Source organism: Passer domesticus, chromosome Z, assembly GCF_036417665.1.
Source record: "Passer domesticus isolate bPasDom1 chromosome Z, bPasDom1.hap1, whole genome shotgun sequence".
In the NCBI taxonomy this organism is placed as follows: Eukaryota; Metazoa; Chordata; class Aves; order Passeriformes; family Passeridae; genus Passer; species Passer domesticus.
In genome coordinates, this window is record NC_087512.1 from 39,629,210 (window position 1) to 39,650,275 (window position 21,066).

General features: G+C 40.8%; 1 protein-coding gene and 1 long non-coding RNA gene across 4 annotated transcripts in view; one reads left to right on the forward strand and one right to left on the reverse strand.

The window, feature by feature from the left end:
* Nucleotides 1-19,185, forward strand: part of AOPEP (aminopeptidase O (putative)) — a 187,129-nt gene extending 167,944 nt beyond the window's left edge. For 2 of the 3 annotated variants that reach the window (XM_064405454.1, XM_064405456.1), the window contains 3 exons: nt 12,290-12,376; nt 15,342-15,486; nt 18,374-19,185. In XM_064405454.1, the coding sequence (XP_064261524.1) occupies nt 12,290-12,376; nt 15,342-15,482 (228 nt within the window). In that variant the 3' untranslated portion in view covers nt 15,483-15,486; nt 18,374-19,185. Of the gene's footprint in view, nt 1-12,289; nt 12,377-15,341; nt 15,487-15,661 lie in introns of all 3 variants that reach the window. The other variant, XM_064405455.1, reaches the window with a different exon arrangement.
* Nucleotides 2,804-5,095, reverse strand: LOC135289422 (uncharacterized). The gene is made up of 3 exons (XR_010352168.1): nt 4,870-5,095; nt 4,694-4,746; nt 2,804-3,090 (listed from the first exon to the last, which is right to left on the reverse strand). It is a non-coding gene; the product is annotated as an uncharacterized LOC135289422 (long non-coding RNA).
* Nucleotides 19,186-21,066: the final 1,881 nt, after the last annotated feature.

Below are 21,066 nucleotides of genomic sequence, written 5' to 3' on the forward strand. Positions count from 1 at the left end.
AGCCACACCCACTTGAAAAATGTCCTCTCTGATCCTGAAAAACTTTGAGGCTTCACTCTGTTTCATGTTCTTGTTCATGTTGCCTCTAAATGCAGTTTGCAGGCTCTTTGGCACAGACGGTATTGGTACTGATATTGGTTAAGAGAGTTTTTCAAAAGCATCCACTTGCAGGAGTCAGATCATTTTCCCAATGAAAGGAGCTTAGAAAAGGGTAGCTTTTAGGAAGGTGGCACTTGCTTCCCAAAGATGAGGTCCGAAATTCAAAGTTAAGAAAATTGGTGCAAGATGAGGGGAAAACGCTTCCAGTGACAGCCATGGGAGTCTTCCCATGAGAATCACTCTGGCCCGTGTGCCCATTGTGACTGAGTAGCTGTCTTGAGATGAATTTGTAAGACTGGCTGAAGGATAATCTTGAGTAGCTACAATTTGGGTTTGTTTTGTTTCCACATGCAAAGTAGGGGGGCTTTTCCAGCCACTTGAGAAGAACAGAAAATCCCTCCATCAGCATTCACTGAAGGGCATGATCAGAACACGAGATCTATGGAGCACTGGAAATAGCTTTCCACCAGTCAGCACTCCTGGTCCCACACCCCTCCAGGAGCCAACAGCAACATGTTTTTTCCACGCGATCTCAGTGGTGGCTGCTGGGTGGCATAAGCAGGAGTTTTTGTGCTCTGACTGCTGCCATTACTGGTGCTGTTCACTTATTGCCCCTGATTTTGAACTTAATGTATGGCAATCCAGAAACTTAGCAAAACTTGGAAAGCAGAGGAGCTGATGGTAGGAGGGAACCAAATATGCAAGTGCATTTGTTTGGCATTTTTTACTGCTTTTCCAAAGAATCTGTGGAGGAAGGGATTGGAGATAATTCTATGTCCTATTGTCCAGCAAGGAGAATGAAGTGGTGGAGTCCTCTGGGCTTCTGAACTCAGTCCTAAAGGTTTTCTGAATTGGATGCAACTGCTCTAAATAAAATTTTACTCAGTATTTCTGTGTCAGGCAATATAAACCCAGTGCTATAATATAAACCACCTGCCTTTGTTATGAAATTTAAAAGCTACTCTGTTTGCATATATATGATAGCACTGGCATAGTGCCTATGACAAGGAGGGGCTAGTTCTAAAATACAAACAAAATCCCCTAGCTGTCAGTAGTAGGGATGTTCCTCTGAGGCTTGCTTTCTTCAGGAGATTTTTTGGTTGGCTTGTTTTGGTTTTTAATTCTGAAAAAAAAAATCTGAAAATATTTTTCTTTAAAATAAACTTAATTTTGAGACTTCATCCAATAGATCATGTAATACTTCTCATTCCTGTTTGAAGGCTGGCTGCAGATGCAGGGTATGCCTGAATAGGACCACAGATTTGGAAAAAATGTACTGTGGCCTATGAGGTCTAAATACTTCAAGAAGCAGGGCAATTCAAAAGTGCAGGTTCTGACATAATTTTTTAACCACACAGATATGAATCCACCACTGAGTCACTGACTTAATAACATGTGCGTAAAGACTGATGTCCTACTTTCAACCTTTGTGCCACTTGGAGTTGCAGTGTCCTGAGGAAGAAGAGGAATTTTGTTGTGTTACATGTGGCATATATATTGTCCTAAGCAACAACCATAACTGTAACTGGGAATAAAAGAAGTGGAGAAGATGACTAAAAAATCTCAAACACAGAGAAAAATCTAAATGTTCTCATTGCAGCAATGAGCATATTTCTTCTGAGTTTATAAAATCAATGTATTTTTAGCTTAATTTTTGCTGGACATTGAAGAAGGGAGAATGAGTATACGAGTGATGCAAAAGGTCTTTGTCTTTGGAGTAAAAATCTTGTATGTAATTATTTTGCGACAGAAATCCAGGCTTTAAGCAATGGGAGGTTAGAAGGATGTGAGCATGGACTGGGGAGGCTGGCTGTGACCTAAGTTATGGAAAAAACAGGCAGCCACATTGTTCATTGCTTGGAATTTGAGTCTTATTTTCATATGGAGTTCCAGATTCTGCCTATGACAGTAATCTTGCCTGGAAATAACGAATGTTTTGACCACAGTCACTGTGGGAGACCAAAGATAAAAGGTTTTTTCGCCTCTAGCTACAAGACGGATGAGGTAGAAGCAGAGGGATGGCGAGAGAGGCATAGGCAAAGGGGATAGCTTACTGTTGCCTTAATACTTACAACAGCCTTTCCTTTTGCTGAACAGGAGACATAATTTAATAATAATTGCTAACAGACTGTTGGTGTGCTTCATCTCAAACTCTTCAGAGTTGAATTTCTGCATCAGATGTACATGTTTATGTGCTTTTTTCCACTGTAATGTTTGGATTTATAAGCCCAGCATGCTTTTATGTGCATATATAAATAATCTGTGTTGAAACACATATGCAGACACTATACGGGTAAAAATTATAAGCAGACTCTATCTGGAGACAGCCAGAAGGGACAGTGGTAATGAGAAGTGTTTTAGTTGCTTCCTATGGTGATATAAATTTCTGCTGATTCCAGAGATGCTGTTAGGATAAGACAAGGGGTGACACCTTCAAACTGAAAGAGGGTAGGTTCAGATTAGTTATTAGGAAGAAATTCTTTACTATGAGGATGGTGAGGCACTGGCACAGGTCGCCCAGAGAAGCTGTGCATGCCCCATCCCTGGCTGTGTTCAAGGCCAGGTAGGGTGAAGCTCTGAGCAACCTGGTTTAGTGAAAGGTCTCCCTGCCACTGGTGGGAAGGTTGGAATGAGGTGATCTTTAAGGTCTCTTCCTGCTCAACCTGTGTTCTGTCACAATCTAGCCATTATTGTAGGTAGGTGTTTCAGCAGGCTGTCAGAGGGAATGTGGATGGGGCTGTATACGAGATGGCAGACAGTTGTGTTGCTGCATTTTGGCAAAAGCATCCGTTTGGATGTGAACAAGTGCCAAAGCCAAGCTTACCTTCCTGAAGGCATGAAGCTTGTCCCTGCAATACCTCTCTGATGTTGGTTGAACCTTAGGCTGGGATGTAGTCCTCCTTCCCCTCCCATGCCGTGAGTATGAGCACTGTCTCCACAGTCACCCTCAGACTGTGTCTTCACACATGCAGCCATCCTCACCAGAGCACTCTGCTGAGGAAGGAAGGAGCAGGAATGGAGAGCAGGCAAGGTGGCACAAGCATTGTTTCTGTCACCAGCCAGAAGGCAGCCTTGCTCCTGAGAGCTGGCAGCACCACAGCAAAGCAAGCTCAGCACACATCTCCAGTGAAATTGTTGAAAAGGCAGATGGTGACATCTTTTCTGCCATCTTCATCTTGCTGCAAGCTGTGAATGGCACTGGTGCTCCAGCATGCTGAGCAGACAATTGTGAAAATGCAGGCAAAGGGGAAGCATTTGGTTCCAGTATAAGTAGTGTATCTATGTTTTAAATTAAGACTTATTTTTTAAAACCTTTGTTTTTGAAATTAAGTGAGTTCACATGCTGTGTTAAACATTTCCTTACCTTACATGCACTATGATATAGGAGCTGCTCTCCCCAGCATGAGGGGACAGTGGCAGTCCAAATGTGCATGTTATGAGAAAAGCCCTCAAGCACCATGGCTATGTGGTCTCCCAGACAGTGCTGTTGAAGCTGTCACATTGCTTTGCTGCTGGTGGCCTTTTTCTCATCTAACTGTTCTCCAGGTCATTTTCCTATCATCACTTTGTTGGTTTGCTGTAAAGCTAGAGACCATCCTGTTTTGTATCCATCTCCTGTTAAACAGGGTGAGAAGGGGCAGGCTGAAAAGCATTGAGATTACACAGTTAGGCATCCCAACCAAGCCTCTTATTCACAGTGACAGCTTTGACATCAGAAGAGAGACACAACCAGTCCACCTTTGAAAAAGGATTAGACATGGCTTCTTAGTCTCTTGCCTTTTCTGACTTCTTTTGGAAAAAATTTTTTCTACCAACACAGCTGTCCTTGATCACAGATGGGGCCCACATAGGGAGAAGAGTGTCTGGTTTGTAATTGGGAGCTCTCTGCTGTAAGCCTGAAGTGGGGGAAAAAAAGAGCATTTGTCTTCTCCGAACAAGTCCTCAGCATTTGCTGCCTTGCCAAGAGTGAATCCTGTCCTGAAGTGCTATCCATTGGTTGCTATGCCTTTTTGATCACAGCAAGGTTGCCTGCTGCTGTGCCTGGGCTTTCTGAAGCAGCATGTTTTATGATTCCTGGCTTCTGTTTGGTCATGTAGAAAAGAGCCTCTGTGCTGTCTGTGGGAAAGATACATGTTTTATTTGCAGGTGGAAGTGGAGTCATGTTTACAGCCTGTGGAAGCTGATGAGGTTGCTCTTGAGCAAGGCTGTGGTACTATATAAACTTTTTAACATCGTGTTATCTAGAACTGTGTGAATGCCAAAACAGGAGCATGCGGATGGAGCAGAGGAGAAAGGTGAGGAAGGAAATACATGCCCATAAGTCACATTTATAAATGTGAGAAGGTTCAAATGGGCACCTGCTGCTGCTTGGGGCTTGCACAGTTGTGGAAGCATGCTGCCTGGCCCATGGGCACACAGGTTCAAATGCTGCCAGCTGCCCCACAGTCTGCCATTGACCAAGCAACAGAATTTGCCTTTCAAACCTTGATTGTGCCACACCTTTCTCTTCTGCTACTAGACATAGGCAGTTGCTGCATGAGCTCTACCCACAGCTCTTCATCAGTGCTGTTAAGGAAGGAGAGATGGGACTTACATGTCCTTCTTCATTGTTCCCAGCACCCTTCACAGTGTGCAATTGCTAGATCTCTGCAGAAATACAAATCAGAAGAAGAAAAATTAATTACAGAAGTAGAATATTGCTACCAATATTACCAAAATCTAATGTCTGATATTCTGCTAGAATTGGCTTTCAAGTGACTTCTTAATTACCAGCTCATGCTCCAGGTTTTAAATTATTTTAGACCTCTACGTAGTCTCCTCCAAATTACAATTAGCTCCTGACAAAGTTTTGATCTGCCAGCTCATTAGTGCCTTAGGGTTTCCTGAAAGACCATGCTTTTTTTTCTTTTTTTTGCTGGGGTGTCAGTGGGCTGAGATACTCATGCTGTGCTGCACAGCAGGAAAGAAGGTTGTCCAAGGTGGCGGGAATGGCATGTACAATCTGCCTATAAAACCTGGAGCTGCTTATACAATCAGTGATGTCACATGCAGAGCATGTGGAGCTCTGTGAGCTCAGTCTGCCTCAGGTCCAGCTACTGAACTGTGGATCATTCCAGTACTCAAAGTGAAATACAGCTTGAGTAAGGCTACCAAAAGCCATTTTTAAAATTTGAAATGTTATCATCATTTTGGCCATAGCTCTGGAAAATTAAAGGTTTTACACCGAAACAGAGCATTGCACTGTGAGAAACAGCATTAACTGAATCCTGATGCCATGAGCATCTCAGGAAGAAAAATTGCCTTAAAGATTGCTGCTGCTGTGGTGTTGTATCTGGCCTTTAGATTCTTTGGGCTCTGCAGTACTGTCAGAGCAAGCGCTACAAGACCTGAGAGAAAACTTAGGCTATGAAAAGTCCAGTTTTTAGTCTAAAACAAAACTAATTTAAGCTGATAGATGGCTTCTTTACTCAGTCTCCTGACAAACCCTTGGCAAACACAATAATCACAATTACAGAATCCTTGTAAAAATTATGAATCCATTCTGTGTGCATCCAGTAGGTTTTTGGCTCTTTGAGTACACTCTTTCAGATTGCCAAACTGATAGTCTGTCAAGATAGTTGTAACACAAAAAGCTGTTTAATTGCTCCCGGTGGGCTGCCTCAGCATCCCTCACTTGCAGAAGTTTCAATTAAATCAAATTCACCTTCTGAAGTCTGTGTTTACTGTGGCATAAAAGATAGGAGGTCCCACTTGAAATTCAGACTATATAGAATGAAAAGCCACTGGTGAATTAAAGAATAACTGTTTCAGCTAAGATGGGAGGGGGAAGTCATTAAATGTGCTGTAAAATTGGCAGTTCTTAAACTGCAATTCTTCCATGCTAAACAACTGTAAAACCTGTTTTTTAGTTCAAGTATTGTCTGGCAACATTTATTCCTTAATGCGGTAGGCAAAGGATCTAATATTTGAATCCAATTTATCTGTAGATAGGAAAAGACTGGTGATAAATGCTCTCGGGATCTCCTCTGGTCAAGGTGACCCCAAGGAGTGTTAAAAAGTCTCTTTTCCCCAACCCGGCTGTCAAAAGAAGGAGTCAGAAGTCTTCGGCTGTCATTCTCAAGGTTGTTTATTATTTTTTATCTAAACCATTTTCTGTCTGGCCTGCTGAGATCTGTCCTGCAGGTCAGTCTGAGGCACACTCCCCGCCCACAGGGCTGGTGTTGTCTTTTATACTATGAAATATATCGAATACTACGTATTTGATATTTACAGTTATGTTCCAACACCTATCACCTGTGTTAGGCAGTGACTTTCTAGTCTACACCAATCCCAAAGTGCCACCATCACCAAGGAGATGGAGGCTAGGAAGAAGAAGGAAGAAGCACAGGACAATGCCCAAATCCCTCCATCTTGTCTCCTAGACCCCCATAGTCAAATTCTTCAAAATTCCACCTTTCACCCTGTGACAACTACTGCTATGTTATCTAAACTTTTGTAACCTTTAATTCTTCATATAAAGTTGGTAATTTGCTCCATAGGTTGAGATGGAATTCCCAAGTGTCTTTGGCTTCCTGTCAGGGTCTCCGAGCCCCTGCCAGGGTTTTGAGCCATCCAGGGCACCCAGAGGGATGTCTTGGGTTCTGACAAATGCTTTCAGATGAAACAGAGCAGCATTCAGGTGCTCTGGAATGCTTCCTTATTTTTAATTAAAATTAATCTGTTGTAGCATAGCTTGGTTATTTGAAAAAAATTCTCTATTTTTTCCTCTCTGAATTAGACTGGAGTCTGACCTCTGAGACTCTTTAACATTTAAGAGTCAAGTCGTTCAACTAATTTTTTCAATAGGTCTGAATCTGTATTTGGTAAAGATCACAGATCCCCATACCTTTAATAAAGGTTCCACTTTGTTGGACAATAGCTCTTACTCTATTTCAAATGATCTCATTTTCTAAGATCTTTTAAGTACGTTGCTTTTGTTTTGTGATTTAGATTTGTTGTCTTATGGCGCCTTTTTAATTGGATCCAGCTATTAGCAAAATGTACTGATTTTCCCTGAAGCTAGACTCCCATTCTGCAGACCAAAAGCTTAGTAACGTCTAACTTTTTTTGCCCTTTAATAAAGGCATGGTTTAAATTACTTGTTTTCTAAATCTTATGGGTAGACCTCAGAAGTAATTTTTTTTTTTTGCTTGTATGCAACTCTGAGAATTGGACTCAGTTATTCTTAAGGGTTCCTTCCAACTCAGCTGTGATTCTTTGAGATTCTCTGATTCATGTGAGGAAAGGCCAAAGAATTGAGTTCGTTCAGCCTGGTGAAGAGAAGGAGTGACCTAATTGCAGCCATCCTGTACCTGAAAGGAGCCTGTAAGAAAGATGTAAAGGGACTATTTGCAAGAGCATATAGTGACAGGACAAGGGGGAATGGCTTTAAACTGAGAGTAGCCTTAGATGAGATATTAGAAAAACTTCTTTACTCTGAAAGTGGATAGACATTGGAACAGGTTTCCCATAGAAATTTCCCCTTCTATGGAAGTTGTCCCATCCAAGACCAAGGTTGCATGGGGCTTTGAGCTACCTGATCTAGTGTAAGGTATCCCTGCCATGGCAGGAGGGTTGAAACTGCATCATTCTTAAAGTCCTTTACCATACGTTCCATTCTGGGATTCTGTGATTCTGTGGTTGTGTGGGCCAGGGAAGAATAACATGGGTTAGGCAAAAGAATTTATCACCTGGGCCAGAAACAGTCAGTATCTCTTTAATTTAAGACATGTTCAAAATACCTTTAAAATATTTTTTCTCAGGTATGTATGTCTCTAGGAGCTTTTCTTTTGAAAGTCAAGCCATGTATTTAGTACCTTACATGGTTTTAGTCTGTCAGCTTTAAGCACCATCTCCCAAAAGGTCTTGACCCAGGTTGTTAAAAGGACTGCCCTACAGCTGGAGTATTAGAATATTTTATGTAATTTTTTTCTCCTCAAATAATCTCATGCAGCAGCTTGCATTGTCTGAAAACAGAGCAAGCAAAATTTTGGTCTTGGTATCTTCTGCCCAAATGCAGGTATTTTTGAGTTACAAATAATATTGTGCAATACTGTGTATTTTTCTTAAAAATGAAATGAAAAGATATTATGAGGCTCCTGGAATTATTTGTATAAGCTGCTGCTCCTATATTTGGGACTCTGCTGTCTGACAGTGGCATCCCTTCATAATGTTTTGTGTAGGTACGTGCCAATACTTAGATCACAATGTTGTTGGTACTTAACAAAAATTAAATTTTATACCTGAGACATTGAGTCTTCATGTCTTCATGTTACTGGACTGTGCCTCAGAAATGCACTACTAATATGAGTATTGCGTTGCAAAACACACAGTTAGAAACTTAATTTCACTTTAAAAACTGGCAGTGGAGAGGCCCCCACCATTTCCAAAAGCAGGGTGGGAGGACAAAACAATTTCTAAGCAATGAGGGCTCATCCACAAGGAACCTGAGGTGTCAGCAGATCTCCATCACTCCTCTGCCCTACTTTTCCCCATCCTTGGGAATTCCAGCCATCAGTCCTGGACTTGGGAGGACGGCTCTCACCCTGGTATTGCAGGCTGCGAAAATAAATTTCAATTCCAATATCAGCATGTGGGTCCTTGCAGCTGCCAAACCAGTAAGAGAGTGTGTGTGTGGGTGGGTGAGCAGTTAAAGGTGTTCCTTCAGATCCAGCAAAGTCCTATGTGCTTTCTGCCAGCAATAACAGGATGGATTGCTGTAAATTACTTTTCAGGTTTAGTTTATATTGTTTATGATATAACCAGCCAAAACGACATATGCTGTGAATCTCTGAACTGTAGAAGAGCACAGAGAAACGTGCAGAGAGAAAACTGCAAGAGGACTAACGAATTCTTATTTTTGCCACTGAGTATTTGCTCCTGGGAGGAAAAGCAAAGCCAAGAAGAGCATGCACAGGATGTGGTATGGTTAGCCCAGTCCGACCACAAGCAACTTGGTTTTCAAAATTTCCGTTTGAAACTGTTTTGTTGAAAGTGCCTGTTCACATGACTCATTCATTAGGCTGTGAAGCTGTGGGGCCCATTTTGCTCTTGCCACTCTAAGCATTGGATGAGACGCTGGGAACTGGGTTTTTTTTTTTTTTTGCACTCTACTCTTATGTGACTTAAATTCTTATGTTTGTGGAATCAGCCTTAGGGCTATGGAGTATCATAGAAAAATTCCTTCTTTATAGTTCATGTGTCTGAGAAACTGTTTTAGCTGCAGTTTGGGCAGCACGGCTGTCTACACACCATATGGCACAGGGGGCAGGAATGTAACCAATATATTTCAGTCCACATTGTGCAAGGCCCCCCTGCCCCTCTTGAACTTGGAGCCAGCCTTGCTTTCTGTGCTCTGCTTTCTGGAATCTTGCACAAGTCAGAGAGCAGGGCTGACTGAGATGATGGTTTCACAGGCCCTTCAGCAGCCATTGGTTCTCCTGCAGTTTGCTCTGCCACAGGAATACTTGGGGCAGACAGGAGGCAAATGTGCAATCTGAGGATAAGAGGTATGCTGCTCCTACCCAGATGGCAAAGTGCCAGCATTTCAGGTCTGGGAATGTGCTGGGATTTATACTCACCCTGGGAAAGAAAGGGAAAAAAGCAAAAGAGAGAAAGAAAAGTGTGTGCTGTCTCAGATCTCACTCAACAAATAAATATTTTTCTTTTTAACTATTTGAATAAAGGTTGGTTGCCAAGGACAGAAACCATATGGAGGAAAGAACAGTTAAGGGAACAGGCACAGCTTAGTTCTGTGTTTTCCAAAGCCCTTAGAATTCAGATGCTCAAGCCATGATGCAGTGTCAGTCATACATGACGTTAATATGTCAGGAAGTAAGACCACATGAACGCCTTCACAGAGAGAAATTCTGTTCTGCCCTCCATGCAGCTACAATGCTGCACCAAGAAAGGCGCTCTGGGGGCAAACTGGCTCCTGTGCTCTTTCAGCCAGGTCCCTACTTGTTGTAAAGAGGACTCAGAAATGCAGGCCCTTAAGTCTTGTGACTCCACATTTACATCAATAACTACTTTAATAACTGCAGGGGAAATAACAGCTCCACCAGGAGGTATGAAGACAGCCTCATCCCTGCTGTTGAAATATTCCACTGAAGACACAATTTGAGGTCATGAGCAGCCACAGAAGCTGCACTTGATTGCTTACCTCCTGGGTAAATGCTGTAACTGCTGGATCATGAGATGTAGAAGAGCAGTGATCACAGGAGGGGACCACAGACCCTTTCTCCTCCTCATGTTTCTCCTCATTGCTATCAGAATACATTAGGAATCCTGTTTGGATTGTTTGTTTATTTGTTTGTTATATATGGAGGAATCTGCAGAGTAAAGTGTATCTACAGTCTTTTAAATGCGTTTATATTGTTTGTTTAACTCATCTTACAGATAGGTGTGTGGTTAAGTTTTGAGTCTGGGTAGTTTCATCTGGGCAAGGAGCTGCTTGGTGCTGAGAAACACCCTGTAAGAAAGCTGGATTGCCTGGGAAGATTTACTGGAGAAACATTTAGTGTCTCCTGAGAGAAGCAGCAGCTGGGTAGGGTTTTGAAGGTCTGCATTATGAATATGGGCATCTACAGCAAAGTGAGTTGAATTTTGGAAAGCCATTTCTTTTGTAAATTTAGCTGTGGTTCCACTAGCAGGAATCCTAGCAGCTGCTATTTTGTCAGCAAAAAGCTGTAAGACACAGCAGTTATTCCCTATCATGCACAGCACTGTAGCTATTTAGTAGCTTAAATGCAGTGAGTGTAAAATCCACCCAACTCCAAAACTTTGCAGTTTTTTATTTTCATAAGGTGTCTTCAAACTTTTGTATAAGTGGTCAGCTAAAAAGTGGCATCAGGTACAAAGGGCCTGTCGGCATTTATCACTTGTTATTATACTAATAGGATTGACATCTAGTCTAATGTAATTCTGTGAAATTTTTTCCACAGCTAAAAAGTTGGCAGGGACTAGGATGGAAAGGAAATTATTTTCAAAACCTTACTTCCAAAAGCAACAGTACCTTTTTCCCCATTCTCCCTTTCTGTCTTCAGTTCTCAGTGTCATCACTACATCTGTCATTCAGAGAAAGGTTCATATTCAGCTACACAATATAAGCATAATTTGGACTCAGTTTCATAAACTACTAAAACTGCTAACATTTCACTCTTACTATGAAAGGTGATTTTCATTAGGTGCTCTGTCTTTTGAAAGATGGTAAGAGAAAAGGGTGGAACAGAAGCATTGGGAGTTATTCCATTTAACTGTTTTCCTTTACTATCAGTGCTGAATTGCTAATGGAATATAAAATATAAAATGCTGATCACTGCCTGCAATCAGAAAAGCCTTACTGGAGAGTAAGATGACACTTAGGCCACAAGAGTGGCTAAGAACAAAGTCAAAAATGTAAAGACAACACGCATATAATTCATGTTCATACTACTTAAGTAAAATCACTTTTTCAGTTGTAATTTGCTTGCAAACTTTGTTACAGTGTGTCAATAACTCTTTTATCAATGTGCATTGGTAGAACAGCATGACAGGTTTTTAAATGCAGATGAATTTTAAATGCTTAAGAATGTGCTTAAAAACTTAGTAGCAAAACTGATTAATTTAAGTGAAAGCTCCCTGTCTCATGGGTTGATATGTAACTTTTTCCCTTTTGGCATGGATTTAATATTGGTACAGCCTTTTTATCACTTGTATGATACACTTAAATAGGGGATATTATCAGTTATATTTTGCGGCTTCTCCAGACCTTTGCAGTGGTAATCTTTGTTTCCTGCCACCCCCCATGACCCCCTTTTGACAATATGAAAGAAACAACCTCTAGTCTAACTTAAAAAGAAGAAAGTTAAAGACTGGAAACAGTGGCAGTGAAGATGCTGCAGATGTGTGCCTGGATCTGGGTTAGTTTCTAGCACAGAATCAGGAGTTTGTCTTTGGGCATCCTGGATTTCCAAAGCCCAGGCTGAGGAGCACAGAGCTCTGGCTCGTCTTTCCAGCTGACTGACTTGTCAGGCTGCAGCCTGCCAAAAGACACAAACCCAAAAAAGATGAAAAAGCCAAACTGGTACAGATATATTATCAACACTCAGACAAAATACAGGGGTTTGTTTGTTTGTTTGTTTTTTACCTAGTTTTATTTTTCTTCCCCAAGGTTCGTCATCGGTGGTGTGAACTTGTCATTAAACACAAATATGAGCCTGGGTATGCAGACATTGAGAGATTCCTTAGAGAGGATCAAGTAAGTTACATTTTTACTAGCATTTTGAAAACAATGAACTTTTTAACACCCTTATGCTGAAGCAAAAAAAAAAAAATAAATTAATATGTTTGCTTGCTGCAGTTTGTCAAAAACTTGATTGTGTATTCATTTTTTTCTTCTGTGGTCCCCTAAACATTGTAGTTTAAGGAAGCCACTTAGGGTAGTAGATAACTCAACCCCACCTAAACCTAAAGACTGCTAATTCTCTGTCAAGTGGTGAAATAGGATAGAATTCCTCCTCTCCTTGCATTTTATGCAAGCGAGAGGTATGAGTGATGCTAAGAACATACTTCTCAGCAGGTTCCTTTTGCAGGATGAGGAAGGTAAGTGTGGCTGTGAATGTCAATGCAAGTAGGTGCAAAGCAGTCAGTACTGTGGTAACCTCAGTTTTGAAGATGACAGCCAGAAGTAGTACAGCACTTCCAGGGAATGCTAGCCTGTTGTGAACTCCCCATGTGTGGAGACGTGAGGCTTGACTCCATGTTCTCAGAAGGCTGGTTTACTATATGATGATATATATTACATTAAAATACTACATTAAAACTGTTCTAAAAGAATAGAGAGAAAATATTGATCAGAAGCTAGAAAGAACAAGAATGGAATGCATAACAAAGACTTGTGAATCTCAGAGTCCGATGCAGCTGCATCTGTGATTGGCCCTTGATTAGAAACAACCAACGTGCCCCAATCACAGCTGCACCTGTTGCATTCCACAGCAGCAGATAGTTACTGTTTACACTTCTTTCCTGAGGCCCTCAGCTCCTCAGGAGGGAAAAATCCTAGCAAAGGATGTTTCATAAAATATCACAGTGACACTAGCCTCTCCATGGGTAGGGACATGGTAAGAGAGGATTGTGAAGGCATTAAAAGGCTGGACATACATGATTCCCTTACTGTGGCCTTTCATTTAGGCCACTGTGAACTTAGAATTCTAATTGCACCTCTGCCTTGTTCTTTTTCTATTTTCACCTTTATTTATCTTTATTCACTATGAGCCCTATAAAATGGAGACATTCACAGCCTAGAATGAATTTTAAATATTTAAGTGTTTGTTAAAAAATAGAAAATGGTAAAGATACGTCAAAATCTAGGCAAGATACTGTCTTTCCCTTTTATGCTGACAATGAACAAACCTATTTACAGCCAATGAGGATTTTCTGCTTTCAGGCAACAATTGAATTACTGCAGTTTGTCATGCATTCTTCTAGCTCAGAAATATACCTCCTATTTATATCTCAGCAAAAAGCAGGCCCCAGAGCTCTTGGCAAGCTCTGTATTAAAACAAACAAAAAAAAAAGACATAAAATAACATTATTTCATAAGGAGTTACAGGGTTTGTGCATATTTATATTCTATGAAAGGATGGAGATAACCACCAGCAGAACCTGGGGGTTCGGGGATCAGGAACTCCTTGAGCTGATAAAACCATACAGAATTGCATTATATTAGGAATAGCTATTATGTCAAATAAAGACATTTTTTGCAACTTTTTAATGTAATCTTAATTTTGTTTAATTCAGCCATGCATACAGTGAATGGCACAACGAGCTTCTCGTTGTGCATAAATCAGAGCAGTTGCATGTCTGTACTGATCATGTAACATGGCATTTTTAAAAGTCTGTGGAAAAATGCAAATGAACTGTTTAAATCCTTTGAAGTTCTACAAAACACTAGTGTGTTTACTGCATATTAATATTTAGACCTAGGGGAGAGTTATTAATACTGGGTAAAGAAGGTAGTTCCTATAGTAAGAAAATGTCACCATTTAAAAATTTCTCAATGAGAGCAACTGGAGCCCAGCTCCAAGGCCGTTTGTGTGGCTGCCAGACCTTGGTGCAGCTGCAAAGCTTGGAAATCTCAGGTTTTGGTTCTCTTGGCATCCACAGTATGCTTAGAGAATTGGCAAGGAGTCTGGCAGGTTCCTGCCACTATAGGACTTCCTCCTTTTACTTCAGTCGCTTTTGAGTTTTAAATTTTTCTTCTGGCTGAAGGGGTTTTTAGGGCTTACCAGCCAATGCTAGAAATTGCGAGGAATAGCATTAAAAATTATATTTTCTCAATGCTGTCCAAATTTTTCTGCTCCCACAAGTGTCCAAACAATAACTGTAAAAATCAGCATGCTAAGCTGCTAATATTTTGTCACATATGTAATCCTATTTTGGTAAGTGCAGTTTAACATTTACTGAATTCCTGTAATTAGCTGAAAAAATGTACGATTGGGAAAAAAAAGACAATCTCCAATATGTTTCCTGAGCCAGAGCTTTGTTGGCAGTGGTCAAAGGGACCCAGATCTCCCCACAGGAGCCCTATTACCTTTTTTTATAGCTGCTATTTCAGAATAAATAGTCAGGAAAAGCCTGTCTTCATACCCAACCAGAATTTATGCATGTTAAACTGTATCTATGCTATAAAGGGAGTGAAACACAGATGTGATCGTATTCAGTTGATGTCCAGTTACAGAATTGCCAAATGGGAATTTTAGAGTGGAGTACTTCAGTCTTTGTTCATGGATGTGTGAGTAAACATGACAATTGGAAAGAAAATGTGTATCCTGTTGAAGGAAGGAGAAGCTTTTTTCTTAAGGGACATTTGGAAAAAAACCAGATAGTTGGTAAAAGGAAACAGTATTCAACTTGAACAGTGGCAAGGAAAGTGGAGTAAGGAGTGATTTTCTTGTCATGCCGTAACACAAAATTCTTACATTAATAATCTGTTTTTGCAGAGTCAACACAGCATATAGACAACCATTCTTAGTCTAAAGAGACACAGAGAAAATTAGTTCTTCTGGGGGGACAATAGACATTAGAGAGTAAATCGTATTTTTTGTGTTTTGGATTGTCTATTTTGTTTTAGTTTAAATGAATACTAGAGGGTCAATGGCAAAACCCCAGCTAACTAGTTATTACTGGTGGCGGGATGCTTGTGTGATATGTTCCTCTTTCAGGCTATGGGTGTGTATCTCTATGGTGAATTAATGGTGAATGAAGATGCAAAACAACAGGAACTTGCACGGAAATGCTTTGCTGCAGCACAAGAACATATGGATGCATCCTCAGCCAAAGTGGTGGCAGAGATGTTATTCTGAGAAGGTGATTTTTTTTTGTTTTAATCCTAACACCCTGATTTTGCTTCATATACAAAGAATATGCAGAGCTCAGTGAACATGGTAAACTATGGCATACCATACAACTTGTGGCTGCTTAGGCTGAGAAATAACTCTTGTTATATATATTGTTGGCTTGTTTTTTTTTTCTTTTTCTTAAGTCCAGCTGCGGGAGCAGTGAGTTACATACATGTAGGCATAGCTGGAGAACGTGGAGAATGGCTTTGTTGTAATGGACTGTACAAGAGGCAACTGTAAGTCCAAATGGCCAAAGAAGGCCAAGCTCTGCCTACAGTTGTTTCCCATCCTATATTCTTAACTCTGCTTACAAAAATTTCAATTGTGCTAGGAGCATTTCTGTCTAATGGAGCTGCATGTTTACTTGACAGGCAGCATGGTCTTTGAAAAAAGCCTGATCCCGCAGTGGAAATATGAAACTGTGGACTTGGAAATAAATATCATGTGAGAACAAGTTGATAATTCACATTTTTTTGTGTTAAGGTTATGGAGGTTTTGAATATTGATTATGAGGTAAACAAGTAGCCTTAACAGGAAGAAGCTAGCTTGTTTATGAAATTAAAGGAGAGGAATCACCAGAAAAAGCAGAATTGCAAAAATATTTATGGAATGAAGATTGCTGTGGGCTATAAATTTGCAAAGATACTTTCCAATTCTCTGTCTGAGCAGCTGGAGGTAGCCTTACAGTGTCTGCACATGCATGTTTAACTTATAACCCATTAAGTGTACTCGAATGTTTCTTCGAGTACAGCATACCTCAGTTTTTTGGTTAATCATATAACTCATCCGACAGACTGATTGCTGTGGTTGTTCACAAAACTTTTCAGCTGATTTGTGGTATCAAAATTCAGGCTCTTAATTTAGCAAAAACATTGTCACCTAATACCAAGCAAAAATCTTTTCTCCTGTTCTAGCAGTATTTGACTGAGTTCCACTTGATTTTGTATTGGTTTTTTTGCTATATTTCTGTGAAATACAGCCAATGACAGATACTATGAAAGCAAGTTTGATTATGAAAAGCCATGTTGTTATTCTGTATAGACAAGAACTGTGCCTGCCAAGAAAACTTTTTGGGAAAGGTGGATCAGACTGTAGAGTGGCAGGATATCAGTGGTGGGGTAGGACAGACACCCTTTAAAATAGTTACAGCTTAGGAGACTCTTTTGTGTACTCCCAATTATCAAGGACTCATAGGAATTTGAGTTATGTTCAACAGTTCTTAATCTTAATCTGGTAGGTGTGTTCAAGTGTCTGAAGGCCAGAAACAATAAAATCAAAATTTCTACAAGTTTCTGATGGTAAGTATTTAGCACAGGAAGATTACATAGTGTGTGGGTGTTAGCAATAGTCTAGAATTACCCCTTTGACTTTACAGAGTGGAAGTGCATGGTTAGCTATAACATAAAATCTAATGATACTGAGTACAATACTCTGTGTGACTGTACAGCTTTCTTTTAATGTTATGGCTGTTTGGGTTCCTGGCATGATGATTTGTGACTTAAGATTAAAATCACATTGCCAGGGATTACCACGCAACCATGACCACAGCTGCCAGCATGAAACTCACCATTAACGGTCTGATGGGTGCACAGCGTGGAATCCTCTCCATCTATCAAACAAACAAACAAAAACCACACATCCACACAGCAGAAAAAAAAATAAGAGAGAGAGAGAAACAAATCCCCAAACCCACCAAAAACAGAGGATAGCAGCAGAGCATCATGGAAGAACCTCCTCCGAAAACTTTCTCTGCTGAGACCGAGATCTCTCTGGCGAGGTGCAGAGCTTAGCTGATTGGTGAACAGTGATTGTTTTCCTCTTTGTTCACAGTGGCTAAGTTCTGCACCTGAAGAGAAGGGAGAGGAGACTCTCTGCCGGGCAGAGAGCATTTGCTGGCTGAGATCCCTTGCTGCTGAACATGCAGATTTGTGATGAATGCATGTGTCCGAGGTTCAGTGTATGGAGAATAAGAGGCAGAGGCAACCTGGGAAGGACTTTGAGTTTTAGTTGAGAATTAACAGTGCTCCTTAAGTTTTCAGTCTGATTGCAAATGTAAGGCATTGCCTACAGTAATTTGGTTACCATGCTTCCCTGAAGGTCAGAGGAAATAACATTTGTGACTTTAACCTGAAATTGTCAATAAAGCTTTTGTTTTATAGTCTTCTCTTTAATGGATGCTGTCATGATCCTCTCTGCAGTTTTAGGTTAGTACTGTGTTGTTTGCAGGAAATGGTGGCAGCTCCAGTCGGAAACAACTTAGAGCTGCTGCTGTTGTTCCAGGCTGTTGATGGACCCGTCCTCCGGTGCCTACTGAGCTGATATCAGTTCTGATTTTACACACTGGCTCAGTTCAGCAGGAACAGGAGTCGAGCCCTAGAGCAAAAAACAAGATGTACCTTTCCTAAGAGCCTTTGAGAAATGTTTTTGCTGTTTTCTCTCAAAAAATGAATCAGTACACATTATGATATCCTGATGTTAGACACTAAATGGCCTAAGGTGGAAAAGCTACCTCAGTACTGTTTAAGAGGACTGGTGGCTAAAGATGAGAAGGTATGTGGATATGTAGCACATCACACAGTATTGCTCTGGTAACTTGCCTCCAACATTATTTTCAGAGTAACCTGCTAATAACCAAGAGAGAGAGTGCTTCCACCATGGATCCCTCCCTGTCTTCTCCAGACCTTGTTGTGGTAGCTTTAGGAAGATAAAGAGACCACTGTTAACTCTGTAGCTACAGTTACACTCTACTGGTAACCTAAAATACAACTCAATTTGGAAAGCTGGGGTAATCAAGAATTCACAGATATTCCTTCACTGTGACAGAGTAATAACTTTAAATGCTGTTTCCATTGCAGGAAAGATCACAGACAACTCTTTTAATAGATCTACTAAACCCCGGTGGTACTAGGATTTCACTGACCCAGGACATCAAAGGAAGGATTATGTGACTGCTAAAACAATCAGCTGACAGAAATATTTACCTTTCTGTATTTCCAGAGGTCCATTGTAACTGAGAACACATGCACACAAAACAAACTACACACACACACGTGTTACTCCGGCTCTAGGTAATTCTTTGATACAAGAATTTTGGGATTTATTCTTGCGCTTTGGTAATACAGTCATTCCGGTTTGCAGATGCCAAAGATTCTTGATTCGAACAACTTCATTAATTTGGGCAATCTGAAAATGGATGAAATTGTATTGTGTACTTAAAATTTTGTTTGTAACTTCTGTTCATATTTATAAAAGCTCAGTGTAAAATCAGCAGAGGGTGGGGTGGGGCTCGTAAGATTAGACAGAAGCAGAAATAAACTGTGGGAAGTTACCTGCCATCATCCTGGTGATGGGATGGGACTGAAGAAAAAACAAAGATCATCATGCTCTCTCTGCCATGTTTAGGTTAAATTTTACTAGATATGTCAGACCTCCCATTCATACCTTTGTGGTGCTTATTTTGCAATGATATGTCAAGTGTATCTCTTCTTTCCTGATCAATGAATCTCTACATTTTTAGAAGATATCTTAATTGTTCCTTTCAGAGAGTAAGAATTTAAACCACAAAAATATGTGAACTTATTTCTCCTGTACTCTATTGTTTTATATCAAGTCCTCTTTGCTAATAATAAAATTATAAAAATAAATTTTTTTAAAGTACATATAGTCATTCCATTGCACTGTGGTTCAACATTAATTTAAAAACATGGGAAGAAGAATGACTTCATTCCTTCTTTTGCAGCAGGAGAAAAGAACCTGGAACTCATCACTTAAAGGATGTTAATGAGAAAAAATAAATGGGGTACTTTTAAAAAGTTCTTAGACTCAGAATCTAAAGTAAAAGCCTGCCTCAACATTGTCTTCAGTACAAAGAGTACAGTTCCTTTTCACGTCATCACATTTTCTGACCTCCCCCTTTGCAGGCATAGTGTCAAAACCTGAATTAAGGGACACTCAGCAAGTTCTTTCAAATACAGCAAGAGTTGGGGAATTGTCCAAGAAGGCACTGAGACACCACAATGACTTCTAATGTAGTGACTCTCACAGACGTGGTTATTACAGGATCCCATTCATAACAGAGTTACGCTTCATTTCACAGGTTTTTCTGCAAAGGCTAGCAAAGGAAACCAGCTTGCTTTTTGCCTTTCTCATTGTGTAAGGAAAAAAATGCAGAGCTGGATAACACTTTTGCACAAAATATGCAGAAATTAAATATATTGTAGGCCTCTTCATAGGCAGTACTGTTAAAACTACAGGAGAAGTAAGATACTACACACTTTTTAAAATAGTACCAATTTTGTCTTCTTTCAAAACAATATAATTGCTTTTTTTTAAAGCACTGAACACAGCAGTAGTTTGTTTTGTTTGCTACAGCTCTTACAGTCTGCTTCAGCAGTATCACCTTGAACATTTCCCTTCACTACAACTTCATGACCCTTCATGCATGGTAGCAACTGAGAAAAGGAACAGAAAATACAACAAACACCAAAAAACCTAAAAAATGGCAAAGAGGTGGCAGTCCTGGCCCTTTATCAGGGTTTATGGGGCCTTTTTGTTGCCAATCCAAGCATTGTGATATAGAATGAGGCTCCAGATTAAAAAGAAAGCTATAGATGCCATCAAACACTTATGGTCACCATAAGTCATCAGAGCATAGGAGACTCATGTATGTATTGTTTAGTAGGGTCACTAATAAGATATAAACATTACCCTTAGTTTAAAACCCTTCTGAATCATGTAAAAAGCATTGGAAGTGAACGATGTAATTATTTACAGAATCACAGAATGAGTTGGAAGGGACCCACAAAAATTATTGAATTCAACTCCTGGCCCTACACAGCACCAGCCCCAAGAGTCACACCGTGTGCCTGAGACCATTGTCCAAATGCTTCTTGAACTCCATCAGGCTGTGACCACTTCCCTGGGGATCCTGTTCCAGTGCCCAAACACCCTCTGGGTGAAGAACCTTTTTCTAATATCCAAACTAAACCTCCCACAAGACAACTTCAGGCCATTCCCTCAAGTCCTGTCACTGGTCAGAGACCACTGCCTGCCCTTCTTCCCCTCATTTGGAAGTTGTAACTGCAGTGAGGTCTGTCCTCAGTCTCCTCCAGGCTGACCAGACCAAGTGCCCTCAGCTGCTCCTCATATAGCAAAACTGTAGTTTTGCTATACCCCAGCACTCGGGGTGAGGCTGCCCCAGCTCAGAGCAGAGCAGGACAATCCCCTCCCTTGCCTGGCTGGCAATGCTGTGCCTGATGCTCCCCAGGACAGGGCTGGCCCTCCTGGCTGCCAGGGCACTGCTGACCCATGTTCAACTTGCCAGGAGCCCCAGGTCCCTTTCCATGGCACTGCTTACAGCATTTCCCAGTCTGTCCATACATCCAGGGCTGCCCCATCCCAGATGCAGAATCCAGCACTTCCCCCTGGTGAACTTCACATGGTTGGTGATTGCCCAGACCCCTGATTTGTGGAGGTGTTTCTGCAGGGCCTCTCCCTGCCCTGTAGGGACTCACAGCTCCTCCCAGTTTTGTATCATCTGTGGACTTGC